Source organism: Chaetura pelagica, unplaced genomic scaffold, assembly GCF_000747805.2.
Source record: "Chaetura pelagica isolate M959 unplaced genomic scaffold, ChaPel_1.0 scaffold3, whole genome shotgun sequence".
Lineage (NCBI taxonomy): Eukaryota > Metazoa > Chordata > Aves > Apodiformes > Apodidae > Chaetura > Chaetura pelagica.
The window spans coordinates 12,284,825-12,304,063 of record NW_009952974.1 but is presented as its reverse complement, the minus strand read 5'-3'; the positions used below and the strand labels follow the sequence as shown (position 1 = coordinate 12,304,063).

Genomic DNA, 19,239 nt, shown 5'->3' with positions numbered 1-19,239 from the left:
AAATTGGGAGCTGGAGCTAAAACAGCATCCCTGACTGAATCACCTTTCTCTTTCTTCTTTTTCTGTTTTAATTTCATCACTGAGCATAACTAATCTCTCCTTAGTCTCACAGTAGCAGCTAACGTTTTTGTAGATTGATTTTGCTCAAAAAAGATGAGCTTTGTTAGCAACCTTTCAACTCTAACAATACATTTAAACCGTACAATCAACAGAGCACAGTTTGATTTTCCATATTCAAAATGGACCAAATAAACAATAATTCAGCTCTGAGAAAAGCTGACACTAAAGCAGTGGGATACCAGTTACTTCCAGCTTACCTCCTCCTCTCTGAAAAGAATTAGCATGATGCCTGCCATGACCCACTTATGGCCATGGACTTAGCCTGCCCTCCAGAATAGACTTCATCACAGTGAATATATATATACATAAGTGACACTATCACTTTGATCTTCAGACAAGCTTTTCCCCTATAAACAATGAAGTACATTTTGCTTCTGTGTCTGATCTTCCCAGTTATTTGATATCAGAGATACACTATTATAACTGAGGATAGACAAGCGTGAGACTCAAATGAACTGATTGAAAAATATGAGGTAGGTAAATCAGAAAAGGAAAAAAAAAGTCAGATGTAAAAAGTGTTGTCCTTCACTTCCCCTCTCAAAGCTGTCAGCAACAGCATTTCATAGTAATTTTGATATCCAAAACTATGTGGTTTTGGAAAATCTGTTTGTTTCAGGAGTATGAACAATTTTCTGTAGACCAGTTTTATGGGTCCAAAGGTTTCCAAAACAATTACTGTCCTTGCTACAAGTAACATAAATGGATTCTCAAGCTTGCCAGACAAGGACAGGATGCTCTATTTTGTGGTTTCAGGGTGTTAGCTTTCTCAGCTGTCACTCGCCCCACTAAGCTTCCAGGAAAGCACACTTTCACACCAATCTGATTCTAAAAAAATAAATAGGGAATTGAAGTTATTATACCCCTGTCAAAATTCTACAAATCAGAAAGTATTATATGTTTATTTAATGCTCCCAGTCACTTGATAGCTTCAAGTCATTGTGCACAAGGAAAATTCTCAGTGCCCAACAGCTCCCCAGGCTAAATGATCTGCCAGTAACTGCCTGATGGACATTTCACAGACTCCTGTAAAACCTGCAGAGAGTATGAGACTCACCTCCAGCTCTCAGTGCCATCTACTGTAAGCTTTCATCTCCTAGGTAGAATCACAGAATCATAGAATTGTTATGCTTGGAAGTGACCTTAAAGATCATCAAGTTCCAACCCCCCTGCTATAAGCAGGGAACCCTACCACTAGACCAGGTTGCACAAAACCTCATCCAACCTGGCCTTAAACACCTCCAGGAATGGGGCATCAATGACCTCCCTGGGCAAACAGTAGTCAAATGCAATGAAGTTTCTTGCAGTTTGTTAAAATTTGCTATAGGCTACTATTAGACTAATTTTTAAAAATAATAATAATTATTATAGCACCTAGGAACTCATTCTACCAGTTTAAGAACTCTTTTGCTTGAGGCAGTCAGCAGCTTGTAATATGTGAAATGGACCACTTTTCTGGTGGAGATACAGTACATTTCTTTCCCTTGGAATAGCAGTTAGCACAGGAAAGATACTGTTCTAATGGCCCATCAATTTCAGAGCTGTTAAGCTATGGGCAGCTGTTAGTCAGCCTAACCTACCCACAAGGCACAGTCCCCATGAACATGATGTACTTGAGAGGGAGAAGCTTCAGTCACGTCTCTGATAAGTAACAGCTGTTAAAGGGATGCAACTTTTCCTTTACAAAAGGATATTGTGCCATCAAGGCTGGGCAGAGCTGGCTATTTGGCATAAAAACACAGTGCATCATAATAAAATCATTTAAAACAGAATCTGTGAAAAGAGAAGAAACAGTCAATTAAGCCCCTGCAAACAGCTTGAGGATTACAAGGATGAGTTTCTATTTAGCTAAAATATCTTATTAGCCCTCTGCAGATAATAAAGGGGCCTTTTTACACTCCTAGTATGAAAATGGGGAATGAACAAGTTTGAGCTGAAATATTAAGCATTTATTCTCATCTACATTAATTTTATTGCACTTATGTTAACAGGCATTTGCCTCTGTCAAAGGGAAATTTGGCACAGCAAAAATTTAATTTTCCAGCACTCTGAGCTTCTATATGCTAAAAATAGCCTTCTTTGGCAATTGTGACATTTTGTACCCCATTATGACATAATCTTGTCATTGGATGTTTTGGAGAAAAGTTTTAAAAGATTTAAAAAATAATTTGTTCTAGAAAAATGTATAATACACACATACCAAGAATAGTAAACTTGTGATTATATACTTGCAGGCTTAAAGAACAATATTCAGCTTGTAATCCTAATTAACAGGTATCTATGAAAGGGATAATTTCTATTCTTAAAAATGGCTAAAACACACACTGTAAAAAGATTCCTGTAATCTTTCAATTCTTCCACAATTTATGGACCACTATACCATTTTTTCCAATACTGTGAGGTCAGTAGCAGACTAATGGGATTTAAGAAATCTCTGAATATATAATTCTTAGACATCTGCAATTTAAAAAGAGCCTGCTAAAGCAATTATGATACAGCTTAATATAAAATTCTCTGCATGGCTTTATCATAATTCAGAGGAATTTGTTGTGCCTGACTCTAAAAATTAAAATACTAAGTCAACAAATACCTATATCCCTAGATGTAAATTCTCTGTTCTCTTCACACTCATGCAAAGCAGCCTATTAAGTGCAGTTGCAGCAACCTGCATTCTTGGGACTTGGCCCATGGTACACTGAGTTCTTCTCTTTTGAGCAAATTCTTCTTTTCCTGCACATGGTAAAGTATCATGAACAAGTAATTTAAATTGTAATACTTTAAACGTGATACGGTTATGAAAATTTGAGAACACTTACACTAGCATAATGCACTGGCTGGAGGTATCATGCTAGTTCACAGTATTAAGTGACGTCCAGGACAAGAAGTACCATTGGGTACTTCCATTACCATTGGGTGCCAATGCATGCTCTGTCCTGGCCTTACAGTTCTGTCTAATTAGAGTAATGACTAGTGGTCTCGCACCTTTTGAGGTTTTGCTGTTTTAGACTTAATCAAAAGTATGAACACAATAGAGTGGGCTAGGAGGAACGGATTGTTATCTTTAATTCTGGATTTCCTAGGTTTTCTCAGGGTTTTTTCAGAGCCATGGATAGTTCTTTTTCTGCTTTTCAAAGCACCCCATTGCACCTTACGCACTAATAATAACACAGTCATTGTCATATGATACCTGTTGCTTCATTTAAAGTTGTTTCGGGGCGCATAGTTTCTAGAAAGTGCTCCAAAATTTTCTCTGGGGTTCCTGACATCACAGTATATCTGAGGGAGGAAAAAGAGCAGTTAGTGTCTCATAGGCAAAACAGCTAGTCAATAAAAAGTTGTGTACCAGTGAGAAGACGAAGACTGACAAGTGCCAGAGTACAAATACCTACTCTGACCAGAATCTCTGTGGAGCTTAGGACAAAACCACTGACAGTCTTAATTGGCTTCCCCTCTGTAAAATGGGACAGTAACTCTCTCCACATGACCCAGCAAGTGTGAGATGACAGGCAGCCCCCTCCCCATACAAGCACTCGAGTAGAACAGGACCACAGTTACACCACACCCAGCAGAGCAGCACTGCTGCAAACCTGGAGAGGTGCAAGCAGAAATGCTTCTTCACCAAGAATATCTCAGTGCTGATACAAATTCACAGCCATTAGAGGGTCTTAACAGCCTTACCATGAGAACTGGTGTGTATTGGTGTCAGAGCAAGGAAACACTTCCTTCAGCATCACTAACAGGAGTTAGTCTGAGAAGACAGGGGCAGATAATGAAATAGCACACTGTATCTTCACATTTGTGCTACGCCTTAGATAGTTGAAGTTTTTCAAGTGGATAAACTTAGGATTGTACCATTTCCTGGAGTAAATGTATGGAGGAGAGAACTACTGCAATAGTCAGGTTTTTCAGCCTCGTGCAAAACCACTGGCAAGATTTTAAGCACCAGCAGAATATCATAGGATACAGATAATGAAATAGCACACTGTATCTTCACATTTGTGCTACGCCTTAGATAGTTGAAGTTTTTCAAGTGGATAAACTTAGGATTGTACCATTTCCTGGAGTAAATGTATGGAGGAGAGAACTACTGCAATAGTCAGGTTTTTCAGCCTCGTGCAAAACCACTGGCAAGATTTTAAGCACCAGCAGAATATCATAGGATACTGCTAAACTTGTCCTGTCATCTTTTTTTTTTTCTTTCCTTGCAGATCAAATTTTTTTATCTTTCCCTCCATTCTTTCAATCTTTGCATTTTTTTTCTTTTTTTTTGGAATCCAACTGATAAAGTATGAAACCTAAAAAAGAAAGAAAGAAAAAACCCCGAGAAGTGAAGATACTCTGCTCCTGCTGAGAAATAAGTGGTGGAGCTGAGCTCCTGGGAGCTCCTCCTCACTTTGAGCACTGACCGTCACAGTTCTTTTGCCTGCCAACCTCTTTGGAAGAACTGTATTGATGTCCCAAGAACACAAACACTTGTTAAGCCAGTGCACATTCTCACAGAGATACTAACCAAGTATCTAAGTGAGTGAAGCAGAGAAATCACAGGTTGCCTGTCATCTTTTTTTTTTTCTTTCCTTGCAGATCAAATTTTTTTATCTTTCCCTCCATTCTTTCAATCTTTGCATTTTTTTTCTATTTTTTTTGGAATCCAACTGATAAAGTATGAAACCTAAAAAAGAAAGAAAGAAAAAACCCCGAGAAGTGAAGATACTCTGCTCCTGCTGAGAAATAAGTGGTGGAGCTGAGCTCCTGGGAGCTCCTCCTCACTTTGAGCACTGACCGTCACAGTTCTTTTGCCTGCCAACCTCTTTGGAAGAACTGTATTGATGTCCCAAGAACACAAACACTTGTTAAGCCAGTGCACATTCTCACAGAGATACTAACCAAGTATCTAAGTGAGTGAAGCAGAGAAATCACAGGTTGCTGTACTCTGAATATGAAAGTGAAAATGAACAGTGAAGTGACTGGCAGGGCTGCTGAATTTATCCTGCATGAGTGTGATCACCCATAAAGAGTTAGATCTTGAGAGTGAGAACTTCAGAGCTAGTCCTCCAAAGCAAAACTGTCACTGTTTGAAAGCACAGCTCGGGGAGCTCTGTAGGAACTATGCCTCCTCTGTAGATGAGGCAGTAGAATGCAAACTGCAGCTGAGAAGACCTGCTCCCAAAGTGTAGTTTTGCCCAAGATGAAGAAGAAGAACATTAGTCTACAGGTTGACTGGGTATCTCAGGAAACAACTTTGGGATGCAGAACACTCCTCAAGTGCAAATGCTATGTACCTGCTCAGGGAGCAAAGCCCAAAGGGCATATGTGAAATGTGTATACAAAAGACAAGAAATAGTTTATTTAGTCCTCCACAGATCTTTCCAAATTTTTATATTTGGTTATGCAGTTAAAACGGGTACATGAAATGCCAGATCAGATAAAGACTATACCCAAAATACCTCACAGTAAATTAGCCCTTCTTTAAGAAAACTAAGGTCCAGGGTAAAAGATGCAAAACTTCTTTGTGCTTATTTTGTTGGAGTTGTTTGAGTGTTTCTGAAGAAAATTGTGCATCCATTTGCAAATAACACATTCACAAAGACTTTAGGGGCTTTACCAACACTTGGAATGATAATAGCCTCACTCTACTCTTATCACAGTAGTAACCAAACAGAATTGTACTTTTTCCTTTTCAGTAAGAAAGTAAATAAAATATAACGAATATTGTTATTACAGTGCAAACCTATTCTGTAAGATAAGCTGTGCAACTTTCATTGCACAAGATCTTAATTTTGTACATAAATTGTACCTAGCAAACTCTTACTAGGATCCAGAACTCAAAATCCAAAATGAAAATATCTGTACTCAACAATAAAACAATGTATTTTCTTCACACCTTCTACAAAGTAGCTCAGCTTAGTAGGGTTTCAGCATTCTCCATGTGCAGTCTATTTAGAAGCTATTACAGGAAATAAGTATTTACAGTGAGAAATTATTGTGTAAAGACACAGAACTGGTGTGCTGCTGGAAATGGATATATTATCCAGTATGGGGCATGTCACCAGCTGATGATTAAAAAAACCAGAAAACTGCACTGAATTCTTCCATGGGAAGTGAGAATATGCTACTGTTTGGATAGCAATACCATATGAAAAGGTTAATAACTGTCTGACATTTGCACTATTGAATGAATACATACTTGTGCTGAGGCTGTGAATTTCCTTGATTAGAAACTCTGCTTCCTGCTGGGATCTTCTCCAACACCAAGACATCTTGGTCATGCTCTTTGAGTCTTACTGTATTTGCTTCCACATCCTGCAAGACAAGTTACTTTTAATACATTAATTGCACCCAACTTGGCTGATGAGTTACTTTGAAAAAGTTAATGACTTTCAAGCACAGAAGTCTCTGGGGTCAGTTCTTTTCCCCTGAGTTCATCTATCTTTATTCTGCTTTTCTCAAAGGCAGAATCAAGAGGAAAGCACTGGAACTCAGGAAAATTGTGGGAGGAACTAGAGCTAGAACCATGTGAAAAGTCTGGCTTTGACAAAGGAAAAAACATTTGCCAAAAAACAATTCTCCCCCAAAACTCTCCATATGTAAAGTAATCTCTATCCCCACTTATGTATGAACATTATTATTTATAATCAGACTTTTCTCTTTCAAAAATAAAAGATAATGGCACTTAGAAAAAGTCTTAGCTCAGTAAACTGTCAGTAAACTTTAAATTTTTAATTACCAGATCATAGTAGAAAAAGAAAGAAATAATTAAATATTATGTGCATTCAAATAGCAGAGATGAAAATCATTAAGCCTATGGACTTGGATTTTCAGTATAGATCAAAGCTAAATCAGTTGGGAGTCTCCATGGCTAACCCAACCTTCCTGCCAATAGGATCCACATTCCCTTTTGGTATAGGAAACAACACAATCTTAGGTTCTTTTTCTAGCACAGGACTCTGGACTGGTTGTATGGCTGCAATACTGCCATGTGTAAATCTGAACCAGGATCCTACTGGTTTTGACTTCCTACACTACAAATTATCAGAAAACATAAATACAGATTTACAGAACTACAACTTGACTTTGGAACACAGTTGCCCTAATGAGAATAACTGTAAAATTAGTCTGGGAATATCTTTCTAGGGCCCTCTGATAAAGACATTTGCGTATTTACCTGCATCTTATTTAATTTGCCACTTGATTCTGCCTTGAATCTATTGAGTTTAAGGTACCTGATCCTGACTGATCTGGGAGAACAGGTGATCTTGTACTCTTCAATATTTGGACAGAAGATCACCCAGAAATCCTGGACAGCGTAAGGAAAAAATTGAGCACTTGACAAATTCTAGACCACAGAAAAGTCAGAGACAAAAGATTCCATTTGGTCCCATTTTCATGGCTGAATTTGGAACACAAAAAGAGGAAGGATAATTAATAGATTCCTTATGTGATTTTCTAGACTGTCACATCTCTGTTCTGCAATTAGGGATGCTTCAAAAAAGGTTACTGGTATCAATATATCCATAGAAATAAAACAGACTGTAGAAAAATCTGCGTGTTCTGATATCATGCTGTCGGGATGGCCCTTCCCACTCTTACCCTAAGGATCCTGTTGAAGTCCTCCTTGTCTACCCTCAGAAAGTGGCAGTTGTCTTCACGCAGAACAATGGATGCTGCTCTGGGAGCATCATTCACAAGTGCTAACTTCCCAAAATCATCTCCTTCATGTAGAGTACATACCACACCCTGCACAGAGCAAAAACATTTACATGAAGAAATCCATAATTACTCTGGCTTCTATTGAAAGTCCTTGTACAAACACCAGACTTCACAATCAAATATCAAAACAAATCTATTTGGCAGGAAATCAACAGCCCAAATAATGACTAGGAAACAATACTTGATAGCTAGTTATTACCATTACTGAAGAAAGCCAAGAATAGAAAAGAATTGGCTTGTTGTCTGAAATTACATCCAGCTTGAAGGACTCTTCTAGCACTACTGAAGACAGAAAGTTGTTGACTTGTTTGTATTTTATTTATAGAAGCCCTAAAAATCAGATTGAGTTTGCAGAAATAACATGTAACACCAAATCCTCAGCTGGTGTAAATCAGCAGTGCTCTATTTACTCCAATGTATAGTTACAGAAGTCAGGCCCACCCAGTCATATAAAATATGTAGATAAATATTGAGGCACTAGGGCCTCAATGCTAGATTTTGGTAAAATGCCTGGCGTTCAGAATAGAAGATTCTTAGTCAGTGAATGAGAAATCAATAGGCAAGCAGGGATTTTTAAAGACTCAAGGAATTGCTGTTTTTACCAGCGTCTTGTTTGTTAAAAATCTTTCTTGTAAACAGGATATTTAATAGAGATGCTATAGCTTAACTAAAATGAAGAGCTGGCATAAATCGGGAAGAGGTTCATCCAATTTGAGAACCACTAGTTACAAAGCAGCACTTCTGTCAGACATGCCTGAGAAAAGTTAGTAATACTAATGCAAGAAAACATAGTGGTAAAGGGACAGGGCAAACACCCCCATGAGACAGAAGTCTGGCAATTCACCACAATCCAGCAAATTATTTTGTCCTGGTGACTTTGTTACTGGTGTAAAAATGTTGCTGAATTATGTTCAGAAAGTGTGATATATCCTAAAATTAGACAACAATGAACTCAAAATATAATCAGTGAAACCACTGGATCATTTCTTAATAAAATTACCTTCAATTTGTTTCCTCAGACAAAGCCATTCTTCTTTAAAATAAATTGCACTCCCTCAAAGTTTACTCTTACAATTTCAATAATAAGAATAAGATAAAAAAACTTCTGAAAAAAATACCTTGCCATAAATGACTACATTTACTGATCCCTTTAGGATAATGTACCAAGAAGTACCTTCTTCTCCCTGATTAAATACTGCAAGAGAGAGAAAAGATTTTATGGTGAGAATGTAGTTATTAAAAATATATGGCCAGATTCTGTACTCAATAAAATTCAAGTGACTCCACCACAACCATATTAATGTCTAACTTGAAAAAGGGCACACTATGATTTTAAAAGCAATTGCCTTCAGGTTTTAGGAAAAAAACCCCACACCCATATAGTAGTTATTTTATTACACTGATGTGAAAGTAGTTTTATTTTCTGTGAGAACTTCAGCAACAACTTTATAGATATGTGTCAGGTTATCAGTTACTAATCAGCACACAAATTTGAATCCCATCAGCAGCAACATTTCTAACTCAAATCTCTAGTGGCTATGAATTTGACATTAATTTGCTAAATCTTCTCAATATAAAAAGGTCTGAGTAATCTAACATTTTAAATCCTTTACTTTGTCCAGCATTTTTTTTAAATACCAGGATAATATTAAAGAACATTTTAAATAGAGATTGGTCCATCCAACTCAAAATTCTGCATGAAAACACCCCTAAGTTCTAAGTGATACATGCACCCAATAATTAATGTTGGCACTGTTCCTGCACCTGGCAACAGATTAAGCCAACACCTATTACCCCAGGATTTAAACACTGACTGGCAGTCAAGTTTTGCTCTTGTCATTTAAACATTAAGAGTTTAAATGTGCATGCCAAAGATTAGAAAGATCTGACAGGACTCAATTTACTTACAGACCGTTCCTGCTTTGGGATGTGACTCAAAAATCAGGACACCTGCTAATTCTCGCTTTACCTTAAAATAAAGAGAGAGAAATTACAGGTTTTTTTGTTTATATCTATCTATCTACCTATCCATCCATCTACCTATCCATCCATCCATCCATCTATCCATCCATCCATCTATCTATCCATCCATCTTATTCTTCATGGTGAAAGGAAGTCACATTCTGCCCCAGTTGCTGCTTTCCTTCCCTCTAAATCATTGAGCACTTATTCAGAGTCACACAGCCAGACAATGGTCTGCTTCACTTCATGCCCTATTTTCTACTGACTGGTTTTACAGAACATGGCTTCAAATGTCTTAGGGCATCTTTAAGACACAGGTCTCTACATCTTTCTTCATATGCACACATGTGAAAGCATCAATAAGAATTAACATTCCTGTTAATTTCTGTCATTTCCGGATCTTACTGAAGTCTTTTTAAAATACTTTTTTCCTACATCTCAGAGATGTTTAAGGATTTTGGCTGGCTGTTCCCTCCTAACTCAGTTACAAACTTTTGATGTATATTCTTTTTTAAAAGCATTCCTTAGGTGGTGTGATTCCATGGAGTACTATCTTTCTGTAATGCAGCTTCATAATTAGATGCATCAATCCAGCTTAGCTGACAATTATGGAAAATACCAAGAGCTTCCAAAGAAGCTATAAATCAAACATAAATTTACTTTCTGACCCCTTTCCTTTTCCTGAAAGTACCCACATCTTGCTGCAACCAAAATACAGTGCTAACTAGCTTATTTCAGGTGCCTACACAGTGTGTCAATGATGGTAAGACTTTAAATAGTTGCATTCTCTCCTCCAAGAACCTTCTCCATTTATTCTTGGGATTTTGCACTGTTCTTGCCCACTCAGAGAGAAGATGTCTGATGAGGTTTCCTTCACTTAGTGATGGAACTCTAAGCAGGCAGTATTGCACAGTACACCCCTCTGCACTGTGCAATTCCTCCTCCTAACTGGTTTAAGGCAACACTTCTTACAGCTCAGAAATCAGACATCTATTCTGTAAAATTCAGTAGTGCCACAGTCTTAGGTGTCAGGTGAGACTGCACGTATCTTAACTTAAATTCAGATATAGGCCCAGACACTCTGCCAAGTGAGTTAGGGTCTGTGCAGAAACACATGAAGAGAAACATATCTGATACTCAAAAGACAACCTACATCTGCATAGTTCTTGGGTAGTCCCTCAGACGTGGGAATAACTTCTTTGCATGGGAAGTGTAAACTGGAAAGGGTTGTAGGCACTCAAATTCTAGTAACACAGCAGAAGTAAAAATTCAACCTCCTTTTTGGTGATGACTTATACCATTTTAAATACTTACTGTGGTAGAAAGATGAGATAAGGCCTTAATGTGAAGGAGTTCTTCATATATAATTTCTAAGTCATCTACAGTTCTCTGGCCGGGCCTATAGAGAGAAGAGAAAAGGACAGCAACATGCAATAAATTCCCAAAAGAAATGCTTCAGAGCAGTACAAAACAACACAAAATGCTGTTGCACTGTCTACTGAAGGGTACACCTCACTTAAGAGGGACTGAACGATGGTTCTGGCTGAAGGACTGAAACACATAAAGGATGGGAGCACTATGAAACCACCTGAATAACACCAAGCAGCAGCCATGGCAACCACCTTAGAGAGGTCCTGATTAGCCAGCTTTCCTGATGAAGTGTCCTATATGTAATATGGTCAGATAAATCAACAATGGCAGGTGAAGACTCCTTTCAAAAGGACTCCTGAGTCAGGGACTTGCACTATTTTTCTCATGTGGAACTAACTTGTTGTAGCAAAGAGACAATAACAGTGGTTTGTAAAGGAGTGCATGAATTTCTGCTGAACAGATTAGAAGCAGCAGCATCCTGGAGGACAGTAAATGATGGCCACAGAGCTAATGCTGAGTGCTGTTGTTTAGCCAAAGGTAAGAACGAACCACTCAGTAGTTTCAACCTCTCTCATTAAAAAATACAAGAAGCTGCTATTAATAAAAAGCATGCATTGATGAAGGAATTATCCTCCTATAGCACAGTGAGGAATGAGGCTGCCACTATGACTGAAATAACTGTATTTCTGTAGTCTGTACACTGGAAAGGTTTCTGATTGCTGAAAAAGGACCAAAATACTCCAAGGACTGCAGTGTGTCAGAGATGCTTTGCAGTATCAAATGAACAGTACCCATGCGAAGGAGCTGTAGGAGCTTATGAATAACTCCTAGTCATTCTCCCACACAAGATTCTCTTCAGTTAAAGTGTCTGATACAACTTTATTTTTTAAAAAGACAAATTCTGCCATACTACAATTTCAGACAATGCACTGGAGTTACACACACACACACACACAAAATAATCTTTAAAGCAGCATCCCAAGTTTCTTTTATAGGACCAAGTTCTTTCAAACAATGTTTTATATTTGGGAAAAGCAGAGTATAAGAACTAAATCAATGGGCCAAGAACAGACAAAATGAGCAACCTAGTGATACCAAGAGAAGACAAATTTAAGATGTGAGGAAATGAGATATGTCAAGTCAAGTCCAGGGACAGGAGTTTCAAAGGAGGAAGTTTACATGCTCACATTAAGAACAGGCTAGTAGATAACATAGTTCCAAACCCCACTGCCTGCAATCTGTGGCGTTAAAAGAATTTACAGTACATGTGAATCTTTGGACAGCTCGAAAAGAAATGTCACAATCAACCTTTCTGATAGAAGTTCACCTCCTAAATTGTAATATAACAGGAGATTCTAGTGTCTAGAGGGTATCCGGAAAGTCACATAAGGAAATACAGAGCTCTACAGGTTTTGTCTAATCACCTCTTGGTTCAACAGTCTATCTAAATCATGTGTGAGGTAGAGGGAGTGCACAGCAATCTGTCACATTGCATCCTTCTGCAAAAGAAGCTTGATGGAGACTTCTTTTAGATGAAGGAAGTACTGAAGAAATCATGGTAAATGTAAGGACAACTGACATCTTGTCTGCTAAGCAATGTGTATCTTTCATCCATTCTTCATTTACCACTGATGTGCATTTAGTATTATCCAGATTGAAGACCCATTTAGACAGAAAATATTCTGGATTAAATTACTCTCTTCTCATGGAATGGAATGAACTGTTAAGGAAGAAACAGAAACTTGTTTGATGTTACTGTGCCCTCTAGTGACTCAAATCACACTTTACTATTTGTAAATCTGGCTTGAAATTTTAAGGCTGCCACTCCTACTGATGGATGTAGGGCAGTAGCAGTGCAGAATAAAGCTAAGCCAGAACTAGCTACCTTTTAGTGAAGATTTAGGAAACACAAGGTAAGGATCTTAAAAAATGCTGCTTCCCTTTGGAATGACAACTAATTTTACCACATGCTTGCAAAACCAACATGTCTTGGAAAAGAGAAAACAAAATATAACAAATTAACAAAGTGCTACATTAAACTAAAATATAAAAGGATGTGTGTTACTACATCAGTTTGCTGTCTACACAAAAGTGTACACTCTTCTTTCAGTATGTCCATTTGCCTCCTGTGTTAGCACACTAGGAGGACTGACAATCCATACCCAGTCTTCACTTCTGCTTCTGCAGATGTCATGTGGAGAGATATTAGGCATCACTGCTTCTGTAAAACCAGTGTGGTGACCCACTGACGTTGATTTGTAGGATCCTGCTGTGTAAAGACCTAGTTTCTGCAGGGGACACATTCTAACAGCAATAGCTGGTTATAGACAGGATAATAAATGGAATAGGTAGAGAAAGAGGCTACACACTAATGGACAGGAGAACTCAGGTGATATTAAGTGATCAATAAAAACTGTTCCGCTTTTGGAGAATTTATCAAGGTCAGAGACATTGAGCTTCTCTGTGACTAGGGTGTTGACAATAACATAGTACTTTGTCAATGATAAACCATGTACATGGAAGCAATATCATTGATTATTTTTATTACACAGCTAACCAGAAAATTCTCAGATAATAAGAAGGGAAAAGATCAGAGACCTCATAACACTGTGATTATATGTCAGATAAGCATATATTTTCAAAGTAAAAATTTTGTCTTCAAGTCATGTAAAGAATATATAGGAGGCACGAATAATTTTTCCCATTACTTGTGTCTGACGGTGTGAAAGTGAATGCATGAACACTTACCCTAACATGGAAGCTAAATACCTAATTTTTGTACTTGAGACAGTGCTCCTTGATTAACTCCAGAAATACTATTTATCATATATAATACCTGTAAATGTCTGTGAACTGATATGTGGAAAGATAATCTGTATTTCCTGTCCTAGGAATAACATTTGGTTTATTACATGTCATTGGCAGGAATCTCCAGCAAGGACTATGGAACTTGATAACAGCCTTTATGGAGAAATCCAATATGGTTATTTCTACTAACAGCTGGGTGGAATATCTAAATACAAGTAATTAAAAACAAGATAATAAATATGCCTTGCTTAATTTTTTATAAGACCTTCAAGAAGCTATAGATTCTTAGCAATAATTAAATTGGTTTTTGTTTGGGTTTTTTTGGCGCTGTTTACCATGTTTAGATTTATCTTCACTTCCTCTCCCCTAGCATCCTGTTGAGCTTACTTTTGCAAGTGATACTAAGACGTGATTACTGATGACATGTAGAATCAAACACTTTGTACTCAAAAAAAATCTGAGAAGTCACCAAGAATATATAACACAGATTTATTGTTTCAGTCATATTGCTAACCTACTGTAGCCTAGAGTATTAGAAAAGGATATAATCCATAACATAATCTGAGTTAAATAGCATTGTCTGATGATTATCATTCTCCCTTTAAAGACTCCTGTTATTATTGTGTTTAGCTTTGTATTACAGCACCTTACTTAATTAGGGTTTACCATCAAGTTAGCTGTACCTGAACACCATGAAAAAAAACAAAACAAACCTGAAAAATCTTTTCAGGATGTATTTTCATACTGAAGGATTGAAACACTGGTAAGGAAGAGCTGTGTTAATGCCGTAATGTTTTTTCCAGGGACTTGCTCAAGGTCTGCACCTGTGCTCCAGGCATTACAAGGAGCAGAGAGCTATGTTTGCCACTTCACAAAAAGCTATTTTCACATTCACAGTGGATGTGTTTCGAAATAAGAAAAACCACCCAATAGCAACATGAGCCTGCCAAAAATTTCCCTGAGCTCTATTCTGTTTTTTAAACTATAGAACATTCTTTCACAGTTTGACAGTTAAAATGCTGCAGTTAATGTAATAAACAGAGAATTTTTTAAGTCGGCTGTCAAAACAAGTGACAGTTTTTGCTAGAGATTTTCAGATTTTTAACAATAGAAAGTACCTTTCAAAGAGACAGCTTCATTATACAATCAAAGTCTCAAAGTAATCTTCTCATCAAAGAATATTGTCTTATTTCTTTCAGGGTAATTATCTGAGTTCTGCAACCTCTCCAGAAATGGTGACTATTTTAGAATGCAGCTGTGTTGTTTTGAAAATTGAGGGTCCTGCTCAGGGCAGCTAAAGCCAGTGTCTCTGAAGCTCTGAAAATTCCTTGAACTTTTGGCAGCTGTAACAGTGTATAGTCAAAACTACCAGGACTCTGAGTATTCATGGAGATTTTAAAAAGCTTTGATATAGCACAGCCCAGGGTGGATTTTCAGCAAAATCATAATGCATGTAAACTGAATACTAGAACAGCAGTTAATATGATGTCTGACAGCACAAGCTTGTTTCCATGAGCAAAGGGCAGCTAAAATAAGCACTTTAAGGGATAGGGCTAGGGAAAGATGTCAGATGGCTGTCAGTCTTGAGAAAACCTCTTTCAGCTCACTATACTGCATGAATAACCTTCTATGAATATTCTTTCAGTTGATGCTGTGCAAGTGACGACACAGAGGGGAGAACAGTACTTTCCACAACATCATTCCAGCCTTTCAGCTCTCTGCAAGGAATGTGGATGATGATCAAAATTTATCATGCCAGGGTAAACTTGCACCAGCTGCTCTAAAAGTCACGATGAAAAGCAGATGTAGGAGGCAGCCAAAAACTGTGATAACATAAGGGGCCAGTTCACCAAGAGCCAACCTGCTCAGTCAGCCTGAGGCAAAGGGGATGGTGCAGAGGTTCATGGTCACAGCACACATAGCACTGCTCCCATTCTTTTAAAGACAGGCTTCTGCTCCTGGGCAGAACCCCTTTTCTGTTCCTCAATGGTGAATGCACATGACATCTCTGTGAGCAGAAAACTCATCAATTCCCTGACTCCATAAGTGTTTACGGAAGCACCACGCGCCCAGACTGGTTTGTCTATGTATTTTGTGTGATACAGAGTGAGTGCTCCCTTGGTGGTGTTTGACCAGACTTCTAATAAACAGAGGAAAGAGAATTTATACTTGTAAAACTATTGCTGCACGACAGTGTTACCTATTTTTATAAGCACTTTTTGAAATTCAATGCTTTCACCACATTTTTGGAAAAGTGCCATCTAAATGAACTTAATGATCTAAACAGATAACACAGGGACAAGAATGGAGCAGGGAAAGGACAGAAGCAGCACAGGAGAAAGCACTTAGACGTACTTGAAACACTTTTAGTATTAAAAGTGTTCTCACACTGTAGGCAGGGCCCAATCCTATCTTATAACAAACTTTTCCTATGGCCTCAAAAGATCCAGCTTTGCGTACTTGTTTTTCTTGAACTGACCCTTACAAGTAAATCTTCAGTGAAGATGACCATAAGTAATCATTATTCTCAGTGTGCATAATTAGCAGTAAAGTGTATCTTCAGTGGTCCCTAAACACTACCTGCATAATGAAGATGTTGCCTTCAATGGAGGGTCAAACAGAGTTTATACTGGTTGCTTTGAAGTCACTATAAAACTGTCTGTAAAAAAAGGCCTTTAGCACAGTTTTCAGTGTGACCAGAACATAGTACTGAACGGATGGTTAGCCAGCTGATGAGTGAGAGGACATGATCTGATTAGCTGTGAAAAGGTTAGGCTGACATCCTCTGTGGCCTAGGTACAGAGAGCACATTTTATTAATGTATTGATTGATAAGAATGGATAAATAAACTCACAGACCCACATTTCACACCTTGCTACCAAACTTCAACAGACAAGTCTGCCTGCCCTAGTCCTACCACAAATTATCTAATTAATGGCTGCCACTGACAACTGTAATTGAAAAGTACTTGCTGTGCTGCCATCCTAACACTCTACTCACTTACAATAACTGAAAACAGCATAGTTAACTGAATGGCATGTCTACACAGAAGGTGTTAATGGAGCAGAACTCCTCTATTACCTGCAACTTACTTTTGGGGAGATGCAGAAATGAAATAGAAACTCATAATGCAGCATTTTCCTTAAGGTAAGTATGATGGCATTCACAGCCTTTGATGGTTATTCTCAACACACAGTCCCACTTACAAGCATTAATAAGGACAGGACAGGACTTAATACAGACTTTACAGATTGAACAAACTGGTACTGAAGTGAAAAGGCTGGCCAAAGGATACCTGATAACAAATGTAGATTTCTCTTGTTTCAAGGAAGGTCCATGCATAACACTAACTCATTAATCTACTTACAGTTTTCTGAGAAGCATCCTCATATGAGCATCTGGCCCTATCTGAGACAGAAGAAGCATAGTGTCCTGTAGCTCCTCATCACACTCCTTTTTCTCTTCCTCAGTTGGCAAAGGAGCATCTTCACGCTCATCATCCAAAAATCGATAAAATAAGTATTTGTCTTGAAAGTGATGTTCCTGATCCACTGAAAACAACACAACACATCAAAACCCAAGCTCTCCTTATTAAAGTTAACCTTGTAGAAATATGGGTAGCATTGTATATGTCACAGATATATTAGTCAAGAAGGGAAAGAAAGCTACCGTGAAACTTCAAGAGTATGAAACACCTTTATTTCTCACAAATGTTCAAATTAAGTAGCTCTGAGAGTGCCCTTTTAAATTGTCTACTACAATTTGCTGGGGTAACAGCTACATCACCTATTTCTAAGAGGTGTTCTCCAGCACAAACACCTTGCTCTACATGTTTCAGACCGGACTAAGAGGTAACAAAAGTATCTAAACTCTTTCTGATATGCTAGAAAGATACATCATGAAGACATAATCCCAGGGGAAGTTCATTGACCTGTGTCCTGGTCGAAGAACTTCATGGAAAAGACTACCAAGAGAAGACTTCTAAATAGAGGCTATAATATCACAAAAGACTAACCCTTGGTCTTCCAAGAAAGTCAGAGTGATCTGCTGAGTTGGCTACTGTGATGCATCCTGCAACAGCCTGCCCCTGGGAGTTCAAGGGAGTATTTGTCAGGAATTAAAGCTAGAGCCCTTAGGGTAAGGAAGCAGTGGGAATTATCTGTCTTCTCCATGTGCAAATTTCTCCCTGGTATGGAAAGCACAACTGAATTTAGTAATATGAACTTGGTAAATCTGTACATGCAGAGCTTCAAATAGGAATTTTGCTTTAGAAAGCTATCCTTCTGAGGGCTAGAATATCCTGTCACCAAGTAAATCCTGCCAAATGGAAACTGAGAGTGAGTGTAAAATACAGTCGGAAAACTGTAACTAACATAAAATCTCTGCACTGGAATATGTGAAGTTCTGAATTTGGGAACCATTCCAAAAACACTGAAAATCATTCCAAAATGATGGGTCTGAGCAAACAGAAATGCTCACATTCACTTCCAAATGCTTAACATCTTTGATGAAGATCAGTTTTGTGCGTGGTAACACATCTCTCGGTTTTGGCCTGAGTGCTATAGAGCTCTTGCAATACACCAAACCAGTTTACTCCTAAGTATAATTATACTTTTCATCAGTTGTTGTTAATTTACTTTTAAATATTCTCATAAGTAAAAAAGGTGAATTGGTAGCAAGATTCATGTCTCTGTGTTGCACTTGCACATTTGAATGGATGCAGGGTACTCTGCAGCATTTCTTTTGGGCTCTTAATTAATTTCTTTTTCATTAAAGTGATCTGCAGAGGCACTAATGTGCACATTGCCCATGTTTTAGTCAAGATGTTGATTTTCTTTATCTTACCATGGTTAAGAACACCTTCTTCCAGCAATACTTGCCACATGCCAACAGCCTGAGTTCGTGAATGGACACAAGGACTTTGCTGCATCATCCAGTCAACTAATTCTGTCCCCACACAGCATTGCCTGAAGGACAAATACACAGAGAGAAATGAAAAGGGAGCTAGTCAGGAGAGCCACCACGCAGACTGCCTGCCAAGAACAGTGATATCTTAAACTCTGTATAACCTTAATCAAATCTTCCTACAGAAGACAGGTCAAGTGTTTTGGGAAATGCAAAGTTCAGAGGTACCCTGTGCTGCTTGCTGCACGAGCACAACAACCTCCAACCAAGATTTCAAAGGAAAACCAAAAAGCCACGTGGTCACTAAGTAAAATTCTCTGCTGTAACACTCCCTAGCTCAGCACAATAGAAGCAAATAAGCAATGTGAT

The 19,239-nt window shown here is 38.1% G+C and overlaps 1 protein-coding gene across 4 annotated transcripts in view; it reads right to left on the bottom strand.

Moving 5' to 3' along the window:
- The window catches only part of RAPGEF4 (Rap guanine nucleotide exchange factor (GEF) 4), a 122,938-nt gene that overhangs the window by 28,563 nt on the left and 75,136 nt on the right, over positions 1 to 19,239 (bottom strand). For all 4 annotated transcript variants that reach the window (XM_009996155.1, XM_009996154.1, XM_009996156.1 and 1 more), the window contains 9 exons: positions 18,811 to 18,932; positions 17,333 to 17,516; positions 11,101 to 11,185; positions 9,733 to 9,793; positions 8,943 to 9,019; positions 7,705 to 7,851; positions 6,302 to 6,417; positions 3,305 to 3,393; positions 1,812 to 1,890 (listed from right to left, as the gene is read on the bottom strand). In XM_009996155.1, coding sequence (XP_009994457.1) covers positions 1,812 to 1,890; positions 3,305 to 3,393; positions 6,302 to 6,417; positions 7,705 to 7,851; positions 8,943 to 9,019; positions 9,733 to 9,793; positions 11,101 to 11,185; positions 17,333 to 17,516; positions 18,811 to 18,932 — 960 coding nt within the window. The remainder of the gene's footprint in view (positions 1 to 1,811; positions 1,891 to 3,304; positions 3,394 to 6,301; positions 6,418 to 7,704; positions 7,852 to 8,942; positions 9,020 to 9,732; positions 9,794 to 11,100; positions 11,186 to 17,332; positions 17,517 to 18,810; positions 18,933 to 19,239) is intronic.